Source organism: Anolis sagrei, chromosome 6, assembly GCF_037176765.1.
Source record: "Anolis sagrei isolate rAnoSag1 chromosome 6, rAnoSag1.mat, whole genome shotgun sequence".
In the NCBI taxonomy this organism is placed as follows: Eukaryota; Metazoa; Chordata; class Lepidosauria; order Squamata; family Dactyloidae; genus Anolis; species Anolis sagrei.
The window spans coordinates 119246177-119269565 of NC_090026.1; the positions used below are offsets into that span (position 1 = coordinate 119246177).

The 23389-nt window shown below is 43.3% G+C and overlaps 1 protein-coding gene across 1 annotated transcript; it reads left to right on the forward strand.

The window, feature by feature from the left end:
* Positions 1-1219: 1219 nt before the first annotated feature.
* MNX1 (motor neuron and pancreas homeobox 1) lies at positions 1220-22840 on the forward strand. Its single transcript, XM_060783456.2, has 3 exons — positions 1220-1893; positions 17156-17316; positions 21147-22840. Exons 1-3 carry the CDS (start codon positions 1323-1325, stop codon positions 21519-21521), a joined length of 1107 nt encoding a protein of 368 aa, XP_060639439.2. The 5' UTR covers positions 1220-1322; the 3' UTR covers positions 21522-22840.
* The last annotated feature ends 549 nt before the right edge of the window (positions 22841-23389 follow it).

The window sequence follows — 23389 nt, forward strand, 5'->3', positions numbered from 1 at the left end:
ATAACCCAGTTCAAAGCAGATATTGTGAGATTTTCTGTCTGGATATCCTGGGATAGAGGGCTGTGTGAAAGGGCCCTGGGTTATCTGAGTCCACACTGGCATATAACCCAGTTCAAAGCAGATATTCTGCTATTTTCTGTCTGGATATTCTGGGATATAGGGCTGTGTGGAAGGGCCACCAGAGAACCCAGTTCAAAGCAGGGCTCTTCCACACAGAATACCAAGGCAGAAAACCCCACAATACCTGCTTTGAATCGGGTTATCCGAGTCCACACTGCCATATAACCCAGTTCAAAGCAGATAATGTGAGATTTTATTCAGCTGTGTGGAAGGGGCTTCAGACATTGTGGGATTTTCTGCCTTGGATATTCCGGGTTATATGGCTGTGTGGAAGGTCCCTGAGTCCATATTGTCATATAATCCAATGTGGATTGATGTATTGCCGAAGGCTTTCATGGCTGGAATCACTGGGTTCTAGAAGTAGAAGAGCTGGGAGGGAATGGAGGGAGGGAGGAGAGAAAGAAGGAAGGAAGGGAAGAAGGAAAAGGAAGGAAAGAGAAAGGGGAGGAAAGGAAAGAAAGAGGAAAGGGAGGAAATGAAAAAGGGCTTATCCCTCATTCTCTGAGCTGGAAGGAAAGAAGGGGGAGAAAGAAAGAAAAGAGGGAGTAGAGAAGAGTTCTAGAAGCATTCTCTCCTGACGTTTCGCTTGCATCTATGGCAGTGGTTCTCAACCTTGGGTCCCCAGATGTTTTTGGCCTCCAACTCCCAGAAATCCCAGCCAGTTTACCAGCTGTTCGGATTTCTGGCAGTTGGAGGCCAAAAACATCTGGGGACCCCAGGTTGAGAACCACTGGTCTATGGCAAGCATCCTCAGAGGTGCTTGCCATAGATGCAGGCGAAACGTCAGGACAGAATGCTTCTAGAATATGGCCATATAACCCGAAAAACCTACAACAACTCAATGTGGATTGTTATATAGCTGTTTTCTCCTTTAGGATCTTTTCCCTGCCTGGAAAGGGGTGGGGGGAGCAAGGAGAACCCCCAGGTGGGCGGGGCCAAACTCCTCCGAACCTTGACAGGTGTGCGCCTCGGCCAATGGGCGACCGAGAAGTAGCCAATTCGGGCCCGCCTTTCCCAGCTGACCAATAGGAGCCGCGGGCGAGCCTTTAAGAGCGTGGAGTGGGAAGGCCGGCAGCCTGAGAGTGCTTTGGAGGGAGAGAGAGAGAGAGAGAGAGTGGGAAGGAGTCGCGCGTGGAGAGAGTGGAAAGGAGGCGCCCTTTCCCCGCAGATGGCTCCCGGGCAGGCCGAAGCGTGACTCCGGGATGGAGAAGTCCAAGAACTTCCGCATCGACGCCCTCCTGGCCGTGGATCCCCCCAAGGCGGCGCCCCAGACCTCGCCGCTGGCCTTGGTGACCTCGCTGGGGGGCCCCTGCGGGTCCAGCCCGGGCTCCAGCCCCAGCCCCGCCGGGTCGCGCCCCGACAGCCCCTCCCCGCCGCCGCCCCCGCCCCCCAGGGCCCTGCACTGCGGGTTGGTGCCCAAGCCGGGGTTCCTGGGCGGAGGAGCCGGGGGAGGGGGCGGCGGCGGCGGGGGGCACCCGCTGTCCCACGCCGGCCTGGGCCCCGGCCTGCCCCCGCCTCCGCCGCCCCAGGCCGCCCTCTACGGCCCGCCGCCCATGTACGCCTACCCGGCGGCGGCGGCGGCGGCCCTGGCCTCGCAGCACCCGGGCCTCTCCTACGCCTACGCGCCCCCCGCCCACGCCCACGCCCTCCCCGCCGCCGCCGGGGGCGCCCCCGAAGCCCTCAAGCTCGGCCCCGCAGGCACCTTCCAGCTCGACCAGTGGCTCCGCGCCTCCACCGCAGGCATGATCCTCCCCAAGATGCCCGACTTCAGCTGTGAGTCCACGACGCCCCCCCACCACCCCCTCCCTCCCTCCTTCCTTTCTCCCTTCCTTCTTTCCCCCTTTCCCTTTTTTAGTTTCCCCCTTCCTTCTCTCCTTTCCTACCTTCTTCCCTTCTTCTCTCTTTCCGGTCCTTCCTTCTTTCCTCCCTCCTTCCCCTCCCTTTTTCGTTCCCCCTTCCTTTCCTACCTTCTTCCTTTTCTCTTTTCTCCCTCTCTCCCTTCTCTTTCCCTTCCTCCCTCCTTCCCTCCCTCTTCTCTCTTTCCCGTCTTCCCTTCTTCCTTCCTTCCTTCCCTTCCTAGTTTCCCCCTCCTTCTCTTTACTACCTCCTTCCCTTTCTCCTTCATCCCTCCCTTCTCTCTTTCCCGTTCTTCCTTCTTTCCTCCCTTCTTCCCTTCCCTTTTAAGTTTCCCCTTCCTCTCTTCCTTCTTTCCTTTCCTACCTTATTCACTTTCTCTTTTCCCCCTCCCTTCTCTTTTCCGTCCTTCTTTCCTCCCTCCTTCTCCTCCCTTTTTAGTTCCCCCTTCCTTTCCTACCTTCTTCCCTTTCGCTTTTCTCCCTCCCTCCTTCCCTTCCTAGTTTCCCTTTCCCTCTCTTTCCTACCTTCTTCCCTTTCTCCTTCCTCTCTCCCTTCTCTCTTTCCCACCCATTCTTCTTTCCTCCCTTCTTCCCTACATGTTTCCATCCGCTCCTTTCTTCTATTTTCTTCCATTTCCCTCACTCCCTTCTTTTACATCTTTCCCCCCTTTATTTCCTTTTCCTTCCTTCCTTCTTTGCTCTTTCCTTTCATTTTTCCTCCCTCCCTCCCTTCCTCCCTCCCTTCTCTCTTTCCCTGCCTGTCTTTTCCTACCTTCTTGCCATTCTAGTTCCTCCCTCCCTCCCGTTCTCTCCCTTCTTTTCCTTCCCTTTCCCTCACTCCCTTATTTTCCACCCTTTCCTTTCCCTCCTCCTGCTTTCCTCTCCTCCTTCTTTCTCTTCTTTTACCCTTCTTCCCTCCCTCTTTCTTTCCCTCCTTTCTCTCTGTCCCTTCTTTCCCTCTTCCCTCTTTTCCATTTTTCTTTCCTTCCTTTTTATTTCCCTTCCTCTTCCTTTCCTACATTTTCCTTACCCCCTTTCTCTTTCCCTCCCTCTCTCCCTTCCCCTCATTACATTACTTCCTTTTTTATTTCCTTTCCTTCTTTCCCTCTTCCTTTCTTCCTTCTTTGCTCTCTCCTTTCCTTTTTCGTTTCCCTCTTCCTTCTCTTTCTCTCCCTTCCTTTCCTATATTTTCCTTGACTCCCTCTTCTCTTTCTGCTCCTCCCTCCCCTTTCCCTCACTCCCTTCTTTTCCATCCTTCTTTCCTTCCCTCTTTTCCTCCCCTTCCTTTTTTCTCTCCTCCCTCCCTTTTCTCTTCTTCTTTTCCCCTTCACTCCTTCCTTCCATCTTCCCTCCTCTCTTTCTTGCCTCCATCCCTTCCTTTGAAGTTCTGGGAAAAGGGGGGGGGGTAGTCTAAGCGCCCAAAGAGGGTCCCTTTCTGGGGGGAAAGTAATCCAGGTATATTTGCGCAAGGGGATTTTGCTTGGTGTTGGGGAAGGGGGGTGGTGGTGAAATGATCTGTCCAGATTGGACCCAAGAGAAGAGGCTTCTCGTGGAGTCATAGAGTTGGAAGAGACCCCAAGGGCCATCTAGCCCTAGAAATGGTCAATTTCTTGTTGTTGTGGACCTTATTCTGTGATTCTCTGAACCTAAAAGGTTACAGAAACCCTGCTAACCTTTCCTTTTGGGAAAATAATGAGCATTACCTGGTGGGTTTCTGGGTTTGATGTGTTTAATAATAGCTGCATGGTGTCATTATGTCAAATAAATACTTTAGATGCTGCTAATGCAGGCATGGGCAAACTTGGACCCTCCAGGTGTTTTGGACTTCAACTCCCACCATTCCTAACAGCCTCAGGCCCTTTCCTTTTCCCCCTCAGCCACTTAGTGACTAAAAGGAGAAAGGAAAGAGCTTTAGGCTGTTAGGAATGGTGGGAGTTGAAGTCCAAAACACCTGGAAGGCCCAAGTTTGCCCATGCCTGGTCTACACTGTAGAATGAATTAACTGTCTATGGCTCATTGCTCTGGAATGCTGGAAATTTTAGTTTGGCCAAGAGACTCCAGCACCTTTAGGTAGATAAGGCAACAGACTGAACTCCCAGGATCCCATAGCATCAAGCCATGACAATTAAAGCAGGATCAGGCTGTATTAATTCCACTGTGTAGATGCAGCTCCAGTCTCATTGATTCAGGAGGCCTAAGAGGGAGGCATATATAGTTTTGGTGCATGTATTATACATATACAATGTATATGTGAAAGCTAATAGATATGTGTTGTGTTTCTATAATGATACATAGGCACACATATCTATCTCCCTGCATACACACACACACACACACACACACACACACACATATGAAAGATAATAGATAGATACCAGATATGTGAAAGCTAATAGATATGTTTTGTGTTTCTGTAGTGATAGATAGAAAAACATATCTATCAGCATATTTATCTGCATATATTATATTATATTATATTATATTATATTATATTATATTATATTATATATTAGCTTTCACATATCTGGTATCTATTAGCTTTCATATACATATAAAAGCAAATAGATAGATACCAGATATGTGAAAGCTAATAGATATGTGTTGTGTTTCTATAGACAAACATATCTATCAGCATATCTATCAGCTTTCATCTATATATATATATATATATGAAAGCTGATATATATATATATATATATATATATATATATATATATATATATATATATATGACCGCTGATTGATAGATAGTTAAATACCAGATATATGAAAGCTAATAGTTATGTGTTGTGTTTCTATAGTGATAGACAGGCACACATATCTATTAGTGTGTGTGTGTGTGTGTGCTTATAGATAGATACTAGATATATGAAAGCTGATAGAAGGTTGTTGTGTCTCTATAGTGATATAGGCACACATATATATAATATTATAGGTCTATATACACACACACACTGATAAAGTGAGATGTGTGTACATATATCATATTATTTCGCATATTATTAGCTTTCATATATATATACACACACATATACACACACACACATATATATGTGAAAGCTGATAGATAGATACTAGATATATGAAAGCTAATAGCAGGTTGTTGTGTCTCTATGGTGATAGGCACACAAATCTATCTATCTATCCATATATATATATGAAAAAGCTAATAGATATACGAAATAATATAATTTATACACACACACATATCTCGCTTTATCAGTGTGTGTATATGTGAAAGCTGATACACTTTCTATGTGAAAGCTAATAGAAGGTGTTGTGTCTCTATAGTGATAGATAGGCACACATATCTCTCAGTTTTATATATATATATATATATGAAAGCTAATAGATATGCAAAATAATATATATGCACACATCTCGCTTTATCAGTGTGTATATATATATCTATAATATTATAGAGAGACTATATATATCTATATGAGATTTGCATTTAAGCATATATGTTACATATTATATGGTATGTATAATATTATATATTATATATAAATATAATATGTGATTTATGTATAAATCTCATATAGATATATAGTGTATAGATATATAGTCTCTCTCTCTCTCTCTCTCTCTCTCTCTCTCTCTCTATATATATATATATATATATGATTTGATATCTGTATTACACTCAGATTCCTTTGTGTAGTATACAGAAAGAGAGATTCCCCGTAGACGCATCCAACCCGGATTTACCGGCATCCCATCGATTCAGGATTTATCCGGGACAAACAATTGGATTGAGCCTATATATCTATCCCCATTTATTTCTAAAACGAGAGCTGTGTTTCGTGGGTGATGAGAGATAATATCCTTTTTCCTATTTGCTCCTTTCCTTCTCTGTTTCGACGCCATTAGGTGAGAAATGGCTTGCCTTCGCCAAAGTGGGGCTGCTTCCAATTGTGAAATTCGGAATATTATTATTATTATTATTATTATTATTATTATTATTTAGGGTGTGTAATTTTTTAGCATCCTAAGTATGGAGACGTTGCGATTCTGTCATTCTAGCTGGTCTTGTATTCTTCAGACTTGAGAAATCCAAGTCTGGTGCAGAATAATAAAATCCGAATCGCGTGTTGACTCCACTCTTTCCCTGTATAAGGGCCACAAAGTCTTTATTTCAGCAATATAATGTTCTGGAAGGATGTTTTGGGGAATAGAGGCTACTTTTGCTTCCCTTGCTGTAAAAGGAGTCATAAATCTGGGTCATAAAGCCTAGAGATTCCTTCCCTTAAATCCGGATCTACTTTTCTGCTCCTGGATCAGTTTAGGACAAGGAGGAGGGAAAAACGAGATGTGAAAGAAGTTTTTTAAATCCTCAAGGGCACCAGATACCCGTCTGATCTTGGAAGCTAAGCAAGGTCAGTCCTGGTTCGTACTTGGAAGGGAGACCATCTAATACTCCTCTTGAGTATCCTTTGCTTCAACAATTGACGGGCCGCCTTAAGTCGACAGCTTACTTCAAGTAATCTATATCTATACAGCAAGCATGGGCAAACTTGGGCCCTCCAGGTGTTTTGGACTTCAACTCCCACAATTCCTAGCAGCCTACCAGACGGCCAATTCTCTCACACCACAAGCGACTTGCAGTTTCTCAGGTCACTCCTGACACACACACACACACACCCCATGTATTATTTCTAATGCATAGCATTGGAAAATGCGTACCGAGCCGGTACATAAACTAATCTCTTTCACTATATATATATATATATATAGAGAGAGAGAGCATATATACAGACGTATAGAACATACAGAATATGTACATTGTGTCAAAGATGTCTTTTTATTTTTTGTACAATATAATACACAGTACACATGAAGATGTGTGTGTGTGTGTGTGTGTGTGTGTGTGTGTGTGTATCACACACACTAGCTGTACCTTCCACACCTCCTGCTGTGGCAAACCTTCCCTCCTTCTCTCCTTTCTTTCACTCCTTCCTTCCCTCTTTCCTTCCTTCCTTCCCTCTTTTCCCCCTTTCTTCTTCCTTCCTTCTCTACCTGTTTCTTTTCTCGCTTCCTTTGCTCTTTGGTTCCATCATTCCTTCCTTCTCTCTTTCACTTTTTTATTTCCTTCTCTCCTTCCTTCTCTACTTTTCTTTCTTCTTTCTCTCCTTTCCTCCTCCTTTCCTCCTTTCTCTCCCTCCTCTCCCACCTTCTCTCCTTCCTTCTCTACCCTTCTTTCTTTCCTTCTTCCTCTCCTTCCCTCCTTTTTCCCTTCTTTCCCACTTTCTCTCCCTCCTTCTCGCCTTCCTTCCTTCTCTACCCTTCTTTCTTTCCTTCCTCCTCTCCTTCTTTCCCTCCTTCTCTCCTTCCTTCCTCCTTTCTGTGTATGTTTTTGTATGTGTATATGCATATATGTGTGTATATGTGTGTTTGCGCATATATGTGGTTTTGTAATGTATTTTGGGTGTTTATTTTTGCTTTTTAAGTCCCTTCTGCTGTGTTTTTCAGTGTTTCTATGAGTGATGGTCACTCATTGGCCTGATAGGTGTATTGTGTCCAAATTTGGTGTCAATTCCTCCATTGGTTTTTGAGTTACATTAGTCCCACAAACGAACATTATATATATAGAGAGAGAGAGAGAGAGTATGTGTGTGTGTATGTGTGTATATATATTATATATGTGTGTATGTATATATGTGTATATATATATATATATATATATATATATATAAATGTGCATGTGTGTATATGTATATGTGTGTATATATCTATATACACACACACATACACAAAATCTTTGCCCCGTGCCAAATATAGACTTACAGTGAGATATGTCACTGGGTCTAGGGTGAATATATTCCTGATATTGTTATCATCATCATTTGCTAGCAATATATTCCACTGCATTCCCAGCGGCATACCTTATCGAGGGTCATCATCATCATCATCATCATCTGTCAGATATACCTTCACTGCATTCCTAGTGACATATAAGACCGCAGTTCCTAGCTATATTGGGCATTGAGTGGGGAATGATAATATTATTATTGCCAGCAATATCTTCACTGCATTTCCAATGTCTTATCTTATTGCAGTTCCCAGATATATTGTGCACCAAGTAGGAATGTTGTAATTTGCCACTGCAATCTGTTCACTGCAGTCACAGCTGCAAAGATTATCTCAGGTCCTAAGTTTGTTTGATGCTGAATAGGAATATTATCATCAACATAATTTGCCAACCATCATTCCACTGCAGTCCTTGCGGTATATCTTACTGCAGATCCCAGATATATTTGACACTGAGCAAAGATTTATTATTATTATTATTATTATTATTATTATTATTATTACTATCCAGCGATATGCTCACTGCATTCCCAGCAGGCACTGATCAGGGATTATTATTATTGTTGTTGTATTGTCGAAGGCTTTCATGGCCGAAATCCCAGGGTTGTTGTAGTTTTTTTCGGGCTATATGGCCATGTTCTAGAGGCATTTTCTCCTGACGTTTCGCCTGTATCTATGGCAAGCATCCTCAGAGGTAGTGAGGATGCTTGCCATAGATGCAGGCGAAACGTCAGGAGAAAATGCCTCTAGAACATGGCCATATAGCCCGAAAAAAACTACAACAACCCATTATTATTATTAGCCAACAATATGCTCAATAATTAGCCAATAATATGCTTTCCCAGTAGGCACTGATCAGGGATTATTATTATTATTATTATTATTATTATTATTATTATTAGCCAATAATATGCTCACAGCATTCCCAGTAGGCACTGATCAGGAATGTATTATTATAATTAGCCAGTAATTATTCGGTATTCCCAGTGTCATATTTTACTGCAGTTAGTTCCTAGATGTATTTGGCACTGAACAGAAAAACATTATTATCTATTATTATTATTATTATTATTATTATTATTAGCCGTCCCCTGCCACGCATTGCTGTGGCCCAGTCTGTGTATATGTATTTTGTGTGTGTATATATCTGTGTTTGCATATATATGTGTGTGTGGTTTTGTGCATGCGTTGTAATGTATTTTTTTTTACTTTTTAAGTCTCTTCCGCTGTGTTTTTCAGTGTTTTTATGAGTGATGGTCACTCATTGGCCTCAAAGATGTAGTAGTGTGTCTAGATTTCATCCAGAGATTTTTGAGTTATGTTAATCCTACAAACTAACATTACATTTTTATTTATATAGATTATTATTGTTATTATTTGCCAGGAATATGTCCACTGCAATATCAGCTGCATATCTTACTGCAGGTCCTAAGTATATTTGACATAGAGTTGGAGTATCATAATTATTTACTAGGTTTTTTGGTTTTGTTTTGGGGTTTTGTTTTGTTTTTTCTATTGCAGGAGCGACTTGAAAATCTGCAAGTCGCTTCTGGTGTGAGATAATTGGCCGTCTGCAAGGATGTTGCCCAGGGGACGTCCGGATGTTTATATATATATATATATGTGTGTGTGTGTGTGTGCGTTTTACTGTCCTTATGGGAGACTTCTCTCATATCCCCCGCCTGGAAAGCTGGAGCTGACAGAGGGAGCTCATCCTCCGACCTGTCGGTCTTCAGTCCTGCTGGCACAAGGGTTTAACTCATGTTAACTGCAGTTCCAGGGGCATATTTTATTCCACATCCTAGGTATATGGGGTACTAAACACAGATATTACTATTGTTGTTGTTGTTTCCCTTGAAGGGAAGTCCTTCCTGGCTTTCTTCAGATGAAAGGTTGGCTTTCCCTTTAGCCCAGATTCGGGGGGACAAAGCGGACTTTGTTCCTTGCCTCCCCCCCCCCTCTCTTTACAAGGCAATGGGACCTTCCCGGTAGGAATAAACCGCAATTAGGGGCTTTGTGCGAAATCCACCCCCGAGGTGGCCTCTCCGCGCGTGGAAGGGCTGGAGTGGGAGGAAAAATCCCGCAGGAAAGGGCCCTTCTTTCTCCCCTTCTCCTTCCCCTTTCTCCTTCCAAGAGCCTTTTATTATCCTTGCTAAACTGCCTTCAAATTGATTTGGACTTTTGTTAAGCGTTGTAGCATTTTGAGCAAGGTTTTGCTTGTAAGGAGCATGAATACAATGGCCGTGCAATCCCTGGCGGCCCCTTTCCTGGAGATTGTAGTATATACAGGGTTAGTCAAAATGCATAAGCCAATAAGCCATTCAATTGAATGGCTTATTGGCCTATGCATTTTGACTAACCCTGTATATGGAAGAAAGGGGCAGATGCCAAGGATGCAGGGACCTCAGGGCTATACATAGGTGCTCTCTCTCTTTCTCATAGATGTGCGTGCGCATGCATATATATATGTGTGTGTGTGTGTATAAATATATGTATATATGTGTGTATATATTATATGTATGTATATATATGTATGTATGTATGTTTGTGTGCATATATATACGTGTGTGTATATATATAGAAACTTATATTTATGTGTATATATACATATGTGTGTGTATATGTGTGCGTGTATAGATTTGTGTGTGTATATATGTGTGTGTATAGATAAGTATACATTTATATTTATGTATATATATAAGTATTATATATTAATCATATTTGCGTATATGTTTGTGTGCGTATATATGTGTATAATTGTATATTATATATGTATGTAAATATGTGTGTGTATGTTTGTGCATATATATATGTGCATAAATATGTATACATTTATATTTATGTATATATGTGTGTATATATATTATATATGTATGTATATATGTGCGTATATGTTTGCGTGCGTATATATATGTGTATAAATGTATATGGATATATATATGCGTATATATATATCCGTATGTGTGTGTATGTTTGTGTGCATATATATGTGTGTGTATAGAATCTTATATTTCTGTGTATATATATATTTGTTGTATATAGTATATATGTATATATATATGTGCATATGTTTGTGTGTGTATATATGTGTGTGTATATATATGTATAAATTTATACGTATATGTGTGTATATTATATATGTATGTATATATGCGTGTGCATATATACACACGTACAATGTCACCTAACGACCTAATGTCACCTAACGACCTCATCACAGAATGAATCCACCTTAAATCCAGTTTATGTATATATGTGTATATATTATATATGTATTTATGTGTATTTATGTGTGTATATATATGTATAAATTTATATTTATGTATATATATATGTGAGTATATATTATGTATGTGTGTATATATATGTATAAATTTGTATTTATGTATATATTTGTGTGTATATATTATATATGTATGTATGTATATATTATATGTATGTGTGTGTATACGTGTGTGTGTATATGTGTGTGTGTGTGTGTAGAGAGAGAGAGAGAGCGGGCTTGGACATCTTCAGTTTACTCCTTTTTAAGATCTCCGTACAATGTCACCTAACGACCTCATCACAGAATGAATCCACCTTAAATCCAGTTTCTGCCTCCTGGAGAATTCTGGGGTTTGTAGTGTAGGGAGGAGACATTAAGAGCCTCACTAAACTACAAACCGCAGAATTCTGCTGGAGGCAGAAACCGGATTTTTAGGTGGATTCATCCTCTAGTGTGAACCCGTCTGCTCCGCTTAGCCGCGGAGGAAGAAAGCGGACAGAGACCTGGGGGAGCATCTACACTGTAGAATTAATGCGGATTGGCACCACTTTAACTGCCTTGGTTCCATGCTAAGGAATCATAGGTGGTGTATTTTGGTGAGGCACTGGAGAAAGCCCTTGTCAAACCACAACTCCCATGCTTTCATCGTATTGAGAGACGACAGTGAAAGTGGTCTCAAACTATGCGAGTTATATATACAGTGTGGATGCACCTCTGGATTTCTCTCAGCGTTGTCCTTCTAATCTACTACATAAAGGAGGCTCAAAAATGTGTCTTTTCTCGCGATACATAGGAAGAAAAGACAATATCTGGGATCCAGGAAGTCTAGTTCAATCTCGGGAGTAATTATTTGCATTCGGAATGAGTCGGGACCATTTCAGACCCGACACGCATTCACCGGGGCAATGCGCGTAGGATTGTCTTCCTTTTTACAGTTTTCTCATGTGTTTTGTTACAAAACTTTGCATTTTTAAACTAATAACAATATTGTCCTTGAAGAATCTTTATTTCTAAAGACAGCAGTTTCAAAGGAAACGGAAACCTCCGAATCTCTGCGATTCTCTCCGTCTTAAGACCTCATCACACTCGAGAAGGAATCCACTTTAAATCCGGTTACTGCCTCTTGCAGAAATCTGGGGTTTGTAGTTTAGGGAGTAGGCTTTAGCAGCCCCACAAAACTACAAACCCCAGAATTCTGCAGGAGGCAGAAACCGGATTTAAAGTGGATTCATTCTCGAGTGTGATGAAGTAGATAGTTTCACTTCTTCCAAAATGAATCAAGAATGGCTTTTGGTCCCAACGAAGTGAGGTTTGATCAAGTAGAAATATTGTTAGGACGATGGTGGATCGAGGTGGAGATCGAAATGGGAAGCGTTTTCTCTTCCACGCTCGCTCGGGGAATCTCCTCCCGACCCACAACCGATCTCAAGCCGAAGCCTGTTCGTTTCCTTCGCGATTGGCTTCCCATCTATTTTCTAGCCATTGCCCGTTCTCTCTTTGCTCCTAAAATATATTCCAAAGGCACCAGATCCTTCGGAAGTTAAGGAAGGGTATTCTTAATGTATTGTCGAAGGCTTTCATGGCCGGAATCACTGGGTTGTTGTGGGTTTTTCGGGCTGTATGGCCATGGTCTAGAGGCATTCTCTCCTGACATTTCGCCTGCATCTATGGCAAGCATCCTCAGAGGTAGTGAGGTCTGTTGGAAATAGGACAGTGGGTTTATATATCTGTGGAATGACCAGGGTGTGACCTGATGAACCAACCTGGACACAGCATTTTGTGAACACAGAAGTGCTGGACGACTCTCACAACCACCATGTGAGACTACACAGAGAAGCCATTGAAATACACAAGCATGTGGACAATTTCAACAGAAAGGAAGAAACCATGAAAATGAACAAAATGTGGCTACCAGTATTAAAAAACTCTAAAATTGCAACAGCACAACAACAGAGAGGAAGCAGGCAGGAGCATCTAATTACCTCTCAACAAAAGTTTGTTCCAGGCACAGTCAGCCCAAGGTGGTCAGTTGAAACATTCACACCTAGCTCCAGCAGAAAAGAGTCCTTTGTCTCACCCTGGTCATTCCACAGATATATAAACCCTTTTGCCTAGTTCCAACAGACCTCACTACCTCTGAGGATGCTTGCCATAGATGCAGGCAAAACGTCAGGAGAGAATGCCTATAGACCATGGCCATACAGCCCAAAAAAACCTACAGCAACCCAGGTATTCTTAATGTTTGGATTTTTTTTCTCCTGTCTGATGTGAGAGAATTACTACATAATTAGGCGATCAGAGTAGGATAGTCTTCCAAGATCAGTGTACTGGTGGGTCGGTAGGATCTGCATCTTCTCCCACAGTGAGGGCATTGGTTTCCAGGTAGAAGATGGTCCGGGTCACACCTTCCTTCCTCTTGGCAAGGTCAGGTCACACCTTCCTTCCTCTTTGCATGTTTCTCTCTTAGTCCTCCTTCCTTCCTTTCTCTCTTTCGCGCTCTATCCGTGCCTCTTCAAATTCTGCAGCACTGCTGGTCGCAGCTGACCTCCAGCTGGAGTGCTCAAGGGCCAGGGCTTCCAAGTTCTCAGTGTCTATGCCAGAGTTTTTAAGGTTGGCTTTGAGCCCATCTTTAAATCTCTTTTCCTGTCCACCAACATGCCCTTTTCCATTCTTGAGTTCTTTGGGAGACGGTGGTCGGGCATCTGGACAAAGTGGCCTGTCCAGCAGAGTTGATGGCAGAGGACCAGTGCTGGTGGTCTTTGCTTCTTCTAGCACGCTGACATTTGTCCGCTTGTCTTCCCAAGAGATTTGTAGGATTTTCCGGAGGCAGTGCTGATGTCCAGAAGTTGCATGTGACTTCTGTAGACAGTCCACATTTTGCAGGTCTACAGCAGGGTTGGGAGGATAATAGCTTTATAAACAAGCACCTTGGTATTCCTAGGGATGTCCTGGTCCTCAAACACTCTCTGCTTTATTAGGGAAAAAAGCTGCACTCACAGAGCTCAGGCGGTGTTGTATTTGTGTCAATGTTGACTTTTGTGGAGAGGTGGCTGCCAAAATATCGGAAATGGTCAACATTTTCTAATGTTACACCATTAAGCTGTATTTCTGGCATTGCAGAGGGACTGGCTGGTGCCTCCTAGAAGAGCACTTTGGTTTTCCCAATGTTCTGAGCTTCTCCTATCCTTCTGCAAAGGTGTTTAGAGTGGCTTGTAGGTCTTCTTCTGAATGTGCACAGATGATGTTGTCATCAGCATATTGGAGTTCTATAACTCCAATGTGAGAGAATAGGCCGGCTGCAAGGACTCATGCTCCCTCTCTACTTTCTCTTCTCCCAGCTAAACATCCCCCAGGAGGAAAGGAGGAAAGAAAAAGAGAAGGGAGGGAGGAAGTGAAGAGTGGAAGGAAGGATGGAAAGAAATTAAGGAAGGGAGGAAAGAGAGAAGGAAGGAAAGACAAAAGGGAAAGAAGGAAGAAGAAAGAGAGAGGGAAAGAGGGAGGAAAGAGGGAAGGTGGGATGGACAAAAGGGTGGAAAGGAAGGAGGGAGAAAGAGGGAAGTGAGGTGGGGGGAGGGAAGAAGAAAAGCAAGAGGGAAGGAAGGAAGGATAGGATGGTGAGAGAGAGGAGGGCTTGAGAAAAGAGCCCATGGGGCCGCATCTGGCCCAGGCCTTGGTTTGCCCATACCTGACATCAGAGGCGGCCCTAGGTAATTTTCAATGGTAAGCAAACAGTATTTTGGCGCCCCCCCCCCTCAACCAATCATTGATATATATTTTCTGTTCATCGTGGGAGTTCTGTGTGCCATATCTGGTTCAATTCCATCATTGGTGGAGTTCAGAATGCTCTTTGATTGTAGGTGAACTATACATCCCAGTAACTACACTTGCCGCACTTGCTCCCTTGCCTGGCCCGCTTTGGATCCGGAGGCGTGCCTGAAGGCCCCAGCGTGTGCACCAAAAGTCACCTCTTCTCCTGACTTTCTCCTCAGCCATTGAGACCAAGAGAAAGAGAGAGAGACAGAGACAGAGGTGGAGATGCCCACCTTTCCTGAAGGCTAGGCGAGACTCAAGGGCCCGGCCCCTTTGGAAAGAGGATCGCCCGGCAGCAAGGCACGAAAGCCGAGGCTCCCCCCAGACTGCTAGGGCTGTTGTGAGCTGAGGGGGCGCTCCTCAAGTGGCATTCGATGGGCATTTACAGAGGCACCTCTGCACCCCTGGCAAAAAAAAGTGTTCTGCGACCGCTTACTTCGCTTAATGGATGAGCCGCCCCTGCCTGACATATATTTTGCTTATACCAGCAGACTAAGCCTAAATACCCTCAAGGCACCAGAACCCACCTGATCTTGGAAGTCAAGTAGATTCAGCCTTGGTTGATAATAATAATAATAATAATAATAATAATAATAATAATAATACAATGGTTATCATGTGGTTGGTATACCACTAATGAATACCAGGTGCTGTAGGCTGTTTTTCAGAAGGAGGAACTGGCTTCCCAGTGTATTTCTGAGAAAACTCTATGAAAGTCAAGTCACAAACACATACCAGCAGAATCCTTTGTGGCAATGATTCCGATATATCATAGAAGGTTGATTAAAGGGAATGTATCATCTGAGCCTTCCCCTTGCCTCAGCACAGGACACACAAGAGAAGGTATGCTACTGCAGTTACCTATGTCTGTTTTGGAGCAACTTTTTAAACAACTGGGGATTAATGGACCCTGGGGAAATTTCCGTAGAAATTAAACCATAGCCGCTGAACATGTGCAGAAGTCTTTCCCACAACCCAGTGTAAGCAGAAAGAGATATAGCCAAGAGATTTTCCAGAAAGACTGGTGGCTTATGATAACCACAAGAAGGATCCTGCAAAAAGGCTCCTCATGCTCAATATCTCTCTTGTATTGTGGTGCCCAGAATTGGACACAATATTCCAGGTGTGGTCTAACCAAAGTGGAATAGAGAGGAAGCATTACTTCCCTAGGAGCATAGTGTCTAGATCTATGGAAGTCATGCTCCCCATGCTCTATTCTGCTTTGGTTAGACCACACCTGGAATATTGTGTCCAATTCTGGGCACCACAATTCAAGAGAGATATTGACAAGCTGGAATGTGTCCAGAGGAGGGCAACTAAAATGATCAAGGGTCTGGAGAACAAGCCCTATGAGGAGCGGCTTAAGGAGCTGGGCATGTTTAGCCTGAAGAAGAGAAGGCTGAGAGGAGATATGATAGCCATGAATAAATATGTGAGAGGAAGCCACAGGGAGGAGGGAGCAAGCTTGTTTTCTGCTTCCTTGGAGACTAGGATGCGGAACAATGGCTTCAAAGTACAAGAGAGAAGATTCCATCTGAACACGAGGAAGAACTTCCTGACTGTGAGAGCCGTTCAGCAGTGGAACTCTCTGCCCAGAGTGTGGTGGAGGCTCCTTCTTTGGAAGCTTTTAAACAGAGGCTAGATGGCCATCTGTCAGGAGTGATTTGAATGCAACATTCCTGCTTCTTGGCAAGGGGTTGGACTGGATGGCCCATTATGTCTCTTCCAACTCTTTGATTCTATGATTCTATGTGGTTTTTTTCATGTTCTCATGCTCCTCAGTAGTGTTTCAGTTGGTCCCAATTGAATTTGTGTTCTTAGCATAAGATTAGATCTCTAGATGCAGTTTTAATGTTTGAAAAAATACTGATTTTAGTGGTGGGGTGGGAAGTAATAATAATAATAATAATAATAATAATAATAATAATAATAATAATCTTTATTTACATCCCACCACCATCTCCTGCTGGGGACTCGGGGAGGCCAAGCCCAGACAACAAATTACAGCAGAATAAAACCAAAAATGCAAACAATAAACAACATCATGATTACATCGTATGTTGTAGCAGCATACGTTTGTGTTTGGATCTCTCTTATTTATTACAGACTGGAAAACATTTAAAAAGGAATTGTGTGTGTCCATTTGGGTCTGGAATCTAGAATGGAGTTTCCCTTCGATGTCTCCTTCCTCTCCCAACCATTCCTGCTCTTTCTCTTTCCCAGTAAGCAAAGATCCATTTGCCCACCTGCTCATGCCATCTCCTTTTGTCTCTCTCTCTCCTTTCTCTTGCAGCCCAAGCGCAGTCCAACCTCCTGGGCAAATGCAGGAGGCCCCGCACGGCCTTCACCAGCCAGCAGCTGTTGGAGTTGGAGCATCAGTTCAAGCTGAACAAATACCTCTCCCGGCCCAAGCGCTTCGAGGTGGCCACCTCTCTCATGCTCACTGAAACTCAGGTGAGGACCCGGCTTGCTATGGAGGGAGAAGAGCTTCCTTTTGGGTGGGGGTCATGGCTAGGTTCTCAAAAGAGGCCTCTATGTTCCTGTCCAACAGGAGGCAGTGATAACAAGTTGGTGTTCTACTGAAATATCAAGAGAAAGTATTGATTTTCTGAGCTATGTATTTCTCTGAAAAATTAACATAATGTCTATATCCACAAATTATGCAATGCACACATTTCTGTTTTTATGAAGAGCCCACGTCCAGAAATACATGATATTTGGCATCTTACTCAGTCTCTATATCCCTGGCATGGGCAAACTTGGGCCCTCCAGGTGTTTTGGACATCAACTCCCACACTGGCTGTTAAGAATTGTGGGAGTTGAAGTTCAAAACACCTGGAGGGCTGAAGTTTGCCCATATGCCCAATATCCACAGGATATGTTTTCAGGACTTTGTGTGGATACAAAAAAACACAGATATTGGCAAATGCTACTGAAACAAGCTCTATCCACGCATGAGCATTTCTGCCTGAGAATGTTTTTGTGACCTCTTTTCACTCAATACCTTTTAATGCAATCCTATATAGAGTAGGTATACAAACCCCAGTAATTGATTGATAATACATCAGCATTTGCAAGGCTAGCTAAAAAGGCTGATTTTCCTTTCTGTGAAGTACAGCTGAAGCATTTTCTGCAGAGTCCACTAAACAGATTTGTGTAATGTCCAAAACAGCTACTAGTGCAAAAACCTTTTACAGTTGCTGAATTTTTCATGACCCCAACATTAAGCCAAGGGACCCGCAGGTTAAGAAGAGGTGTCATAGAAGATGCTTAGATGTGTTTTGTCAGATATGTTTAAATGAAGTTGTGGATTTCAATCCTATGGATATGGGGGCCATATTCTATTAAAGGAAATGCTTTCCAACCCTCAAATGGGAAGCATAAAAAGACACCTGACAGTCCTATAAGGAACACACATTTTGGCCTCTAAAGCAAAGGTCATCTGCTTTCTAAATCTCACATAACTGCACACACATGCAGAATAGCCAGACAAAAATCTTTATCCAGTTCTTGTGGTTTTTTTCGGGCTATATGGCCATGTTCTAGAGGCATTTCTCCTGACGTTTCGCCTGCATCTATGGCAAGCATCCTCAGAGGTAGTGAGGTCTGTTGGAACTGGGAAAAAAGGGGTTTATATATCTGTGGAATGACCAGGGTGAGACAAAGGGCTTTTGTAAGTTGGGCTAGGTGTGAATCTTTCAACTGACCACCTTGATTAGCATACAGTGGGCTGACTGTGCCTGGAGCAAACTCTTCTTGAAAGGTGATTAGATGTCCCTGCCTGTTTTTCTCTCTGCTGTTTTTGCTGTTGCAATTTTAGAATTTTTTAATACTGGTAGCCAGATTTTGTTCATTTTCATGGTTTCTTCCTTTCTGTTGAAATTGTCCACATGTTTGTGGATTTCAATGGCTTCTCTGTGTAGTCTGACATGGTGGTTATGAGAGTGGTCCAGCATTTTTGGTTGTGAGAGTGGTCCAGCATCTGACATGGTGGTTGTGAGAGTGGTCCAGTATACCATGCAGCTGTGGACAAGTCTACATAGGGACCACCAAACGCAGCGCCCAAACAAGAATCCAGGAAAATGAAAGGCACTGCAGACTACTCCAACCAGAGAAGTCAGCCATAGCAGAGCACCTGATGAACCAACCTGGACACAGCATTTTATTTGAGAACACAAAAATGTTGGACCACTCTCACAACCACCAAGTCAGGCTACACAGAGAAGCCATTGAAATCCACAAACATGTGGACAATTTCAACAGAAAGGAAGAAACCATGAAAATGAACAAAATCTGGCTACCAGTATTAAAAAATTCTAAAATTGCAACAGCAAAAACAGCAGAGAGAAAAACAGGCAGGGACATCTAATCACCTTTCAAGAAGAGTTTGCTCCAGGCACAGTCAGCCCATTGTATGATAATCAAGGTGGTCAGTTGAAAGATTCACACCTAGCCCAACTTACAAAAGCCCTTTGTCTCACCCTGGTCATTCCACAGATATATATAAACCCCTTTTTTCCCAGTTCCAGCAGACCTCACCTCTGAGGATGCTTGCCATAGATGCAGGCAAAACGTCAGGAGAAATGCCTCTAGAACATGGCCATATAGCCCGAAAAAAACCCCAAGAACTGAGTGATTCCAGCCATGAAAGCCTTCGACAATACAAAAATCTTTATGTTTGAGCCCATTTTCAGCCTTGCACCATTACTGAGAGTCATAAGGTGGCCCCATACGTTTTTACTCAGTTACCCAAGGAACACACAAAATATGAATGACAGCAGAAGCAGCCAAAGGTCTGGGGCAGAAGAGGGAGGGAACAATGAGGTGCTACTTCAGCTTCAGGTCTCCTAGCCAAGGAAGGCCCTGGAGCAATTATGCCCATGATAACCTGACCCTGGGTAAGTTTATTTTTTGTATCCTGTCCTTCTCAACTCCCGAAGGCGGACTCAAGACAGCTTACAATTGGCTGTCACTAGATCCCGACAAAGAAACAGTTAGAACACAACATTTAATATAAACGATTCAAAAGCAATAAAATACATTAAAAATATTGGCCCTTAAAATATTAACACAATCAAGTCTGAGTCCGCAAATCCAAATCATACTCTAGAGTTCCAGTCCAAGGTCTCTTAACTAACAATTCTCACGAGTCATTACAGTTGTTGCTCTGTCAGCTGCACAAATGTTTGGTCCCAAAGTCAAGACTTGAGTTTCTTCCTGAAGGTGAGGAGAGAAGGAGTCGCACTGATTTCACTGGGGAGTGCATTCCTTCTTGGCCACCACCAGGAAGGTCCTGTCTCTCGTTCCCGCCAATTGCTCTTGCGAGGGTGGCGGGATCGACAGTAGGACCTCCCCCAATGATTGTAAACTCCGAGGTGAGTCATAGAGGTTGGTCATAGAGGGTCATAGATACGTTCAGACAAGTAAACTGGGCCGGAACCATTTAGAGGCGAGATCTGTAAGGGCACACTGTAGACTCTCAGCTGCACTTTGGAAACCTACTTTTTAAGACTACAGTTCTCAGAATTCCCCAATCAGTGATCACACCTAAGCATTGCTTATCAGTAAGCATAGGATTACTGAGCTCCATGCAGTCATGCCGGCCACATGATCTTGGAGGTGTCTATGGACAATGCTGGCTCTTCGGCTTAGAAATGGAGATGAGCACCACACCCCAGAGTGAGACATGACTAGACTTCATGTCAGGGCAAAACCTTTTCCTTTACCTTAAGCATAGGATGCCAGGCTCAGCCTCTGCTCCAATAAGCCTTGGGCGCTATTTATTTCACATATTTGTATCCTGTCCTTTTCACTCTAAAAGGGGACTCAGGGCAGCCTTACAGCAGGCAGCGATTCAATGCCAACACATATAAATAAAAAAGTAAACAAATACAATTAAAACCATACAATTAAACATTAATTATTAAAACATCAATGAAAATCATGTAATCCAGATCATAATCCAAGGTCTGTCCAGTTGTCAATTGCATTAGTCCATTACCCTTATTGCACTATTTACTGGTTGAATACTTGGTTCCACAGTCACATCTTCCTGAAGTACAAGAGGGAGGGAGCTGACCTGATTTCATTGGGGAGTTCCATAGATGAGTGGCCACCACTGAAAAGGCCTTGTCTCTCATCTCCACCAATCATGCTTGCGAAGATAGTAGGATCAAGAGCAGCCCCCTCTCCCAGATTAAGTTTGGATTTGGTGGCACTGATGGTTTGGCCAGGGTTTTCCATGATGCCAGAAACACGTGTATCTCTTGCCCTTCTCTCCTCAGGTGAAGATCTGGTTCCAGAACCGGCGCATGAAGTGGAAGCGGAGCAAGAAGGCTAAGGAGCAGGCAGCCCAGGAGGCGGAAAAGCAGAAGGGAGGAAGTGCTGGTGAAGACAAAGGGGGAGAGGAAGTGCAGCAGTTGAATGTGACTCCTGAGAAAAGCAATGGTGGGCGGTGTTTGCGAGAGCTCAGGGACAGTGACCCAGAAGAAGAGGAGGAGGAGGACGATGACGAGGAAGAGGAGGAAGAGGAAGATCGGCCTGGACACTGCTGCCCTTATGGCTCTCCTGACTGTTCTGATGGGGAGGAGGCAGCCAGGCAGCCCCACGGCAGGCATGGGGGAGCCCACCCACCGCTGCCCCCTGCCCCAGCACCTTGAATGCTCAGCTCCCAGAGAGACAGGAGTTCCTGACTTGCTTTGGTTTACAAGAAGAACCTAATTCTCATTCCCCCAAGACATCCTCCACATCAAAGATTATCATCTGCTCTCCAAGTATCCCCTGCACCTAGCTTGCTATTCCATCAGAACTCAACCCAGAGCTGCCAGATTTTGCTACCTTGTCTTGGAAAGCCATGATTCCACTTTGGCAATCTCCAATTTTCTTGCCCCATTCCTGACTATCTCAGGAGACATCAGTTGTCACACGGGAATCACAAAGTGATGCTGTCTGAAGAACATTTTGGTGGAAGTACATGGACCAGCAAAGTAAAAGAGGCTTGGGAACCCAAGTACTTAACCAACTTGTGGCTTCTGGACTCCACATTTTCCTTCCATATCCTTTTCAATTATTAGGATACGAACACTGCATCACCATGAGGTGGATGCTGTGAAGTCTCAAGATGCATCAAAGGGAAAAAGACGGCCTCTGGAGCAATATCTCCTTAAGCCACAAACTAAATATAATCTAAAATAGTGGTAGCATAAATATCAGAACAATCTCTGATCCACTCACCTTGCTTTTTAAATATTACTATTTTACTAAGCATCCTTTGTCTGGGACCTTTGCTTTCGGATGGTTCAGTGTACATCAACGTTGTGCCATGCACAAAATTATTTAAAAGATTGTGCATAAAATTGCCTTCAGGCTATGTGTATAAGGTGTATACAAAACATAAATGAATGTTGTGTTTGGACTTGGGTTCTCTATATGAATGTATATGCAAAATATACAAGTATTGCCAAATTGGTCTGAAACCAAAATATTTTGGGTCCTAAGCATTTCAGATGAGTGATTTTCAGCCTTAAGCAACTGAGGGGGGAAAGGAAAGGGCCTGCGGCTGTTAGGAATTGTGGGTGTTGAAGTCCAAAACACCTGGAGAGCCAAAGTTTGCCAACGTCTGCTGTAACCTCTTATTTTTCTCTATCAATAACAGTGAAGAGGGGAGCCTGAGACCCTTCACGAAACAGTGTCAAAAGACTGAACTGCGGTGTCAGAAGACAACACTAGATATTTGACATTCATTTTCTTCAATAGCACTGAAAGTTTTTGCATTCATTCCATAACAAACAATCTGGGAAAAAAGTTACACCATAAAGATTGGAACTGCTGGGAATCTCGGGAGGACTGTATTGCTTATTTTTGTACATTGTATTTATAAAGAGAGAGAAAGAGAAATACCTCTGCTTATGCATGCTAAGTTATTAACCGGCTTCTCCTAATGTTCCAATGGTATGTAAAATAAACAGTTTTATACATAGCTCGGAATATATTTATTGAAGTCAAGAAGCTGTACAAGTTTTGTGCTGGACTTATAACAAAGGAGCAACTTCGTATTCCTTGAAGGGTCCAAGGGAGGGAACTTTTGGAATGTAACTTCTCACGTAGCACAAAAATCACACCTTTCCTACAATAAAATATATGCTAGAGGCTTATTGCATCCCATCACTTCTGATGGAACTTGAAGAAATCAGGAAAAAAATTGGATTTCAAATGGGGAGAGGGGAGATTGGATTGCTGGGAGTTTTCCGGTCTCTATGGCCACGGTTCCAGAAGCATTCTCTCCTGATGTTTCGCCCACATCTATGGCAAGCGTCCTCAGAGGTAGTGAGGTCTGTTGGAAACCAGGTAAGTGTGATTTATATATCTGTGGAATGTCCAGGGTGGGAGAAAGAACTCTTGTCTGTTTGAGGCTAACACCTCCCAACAAAGTATTCCCCCAGGCAGGAAGCAACAAGGCTTTGAATCTGCAAGGCTATTCAATACTAATCAAGGTGGCCAGTTGCAACATGCATCCCATCACTTCTGA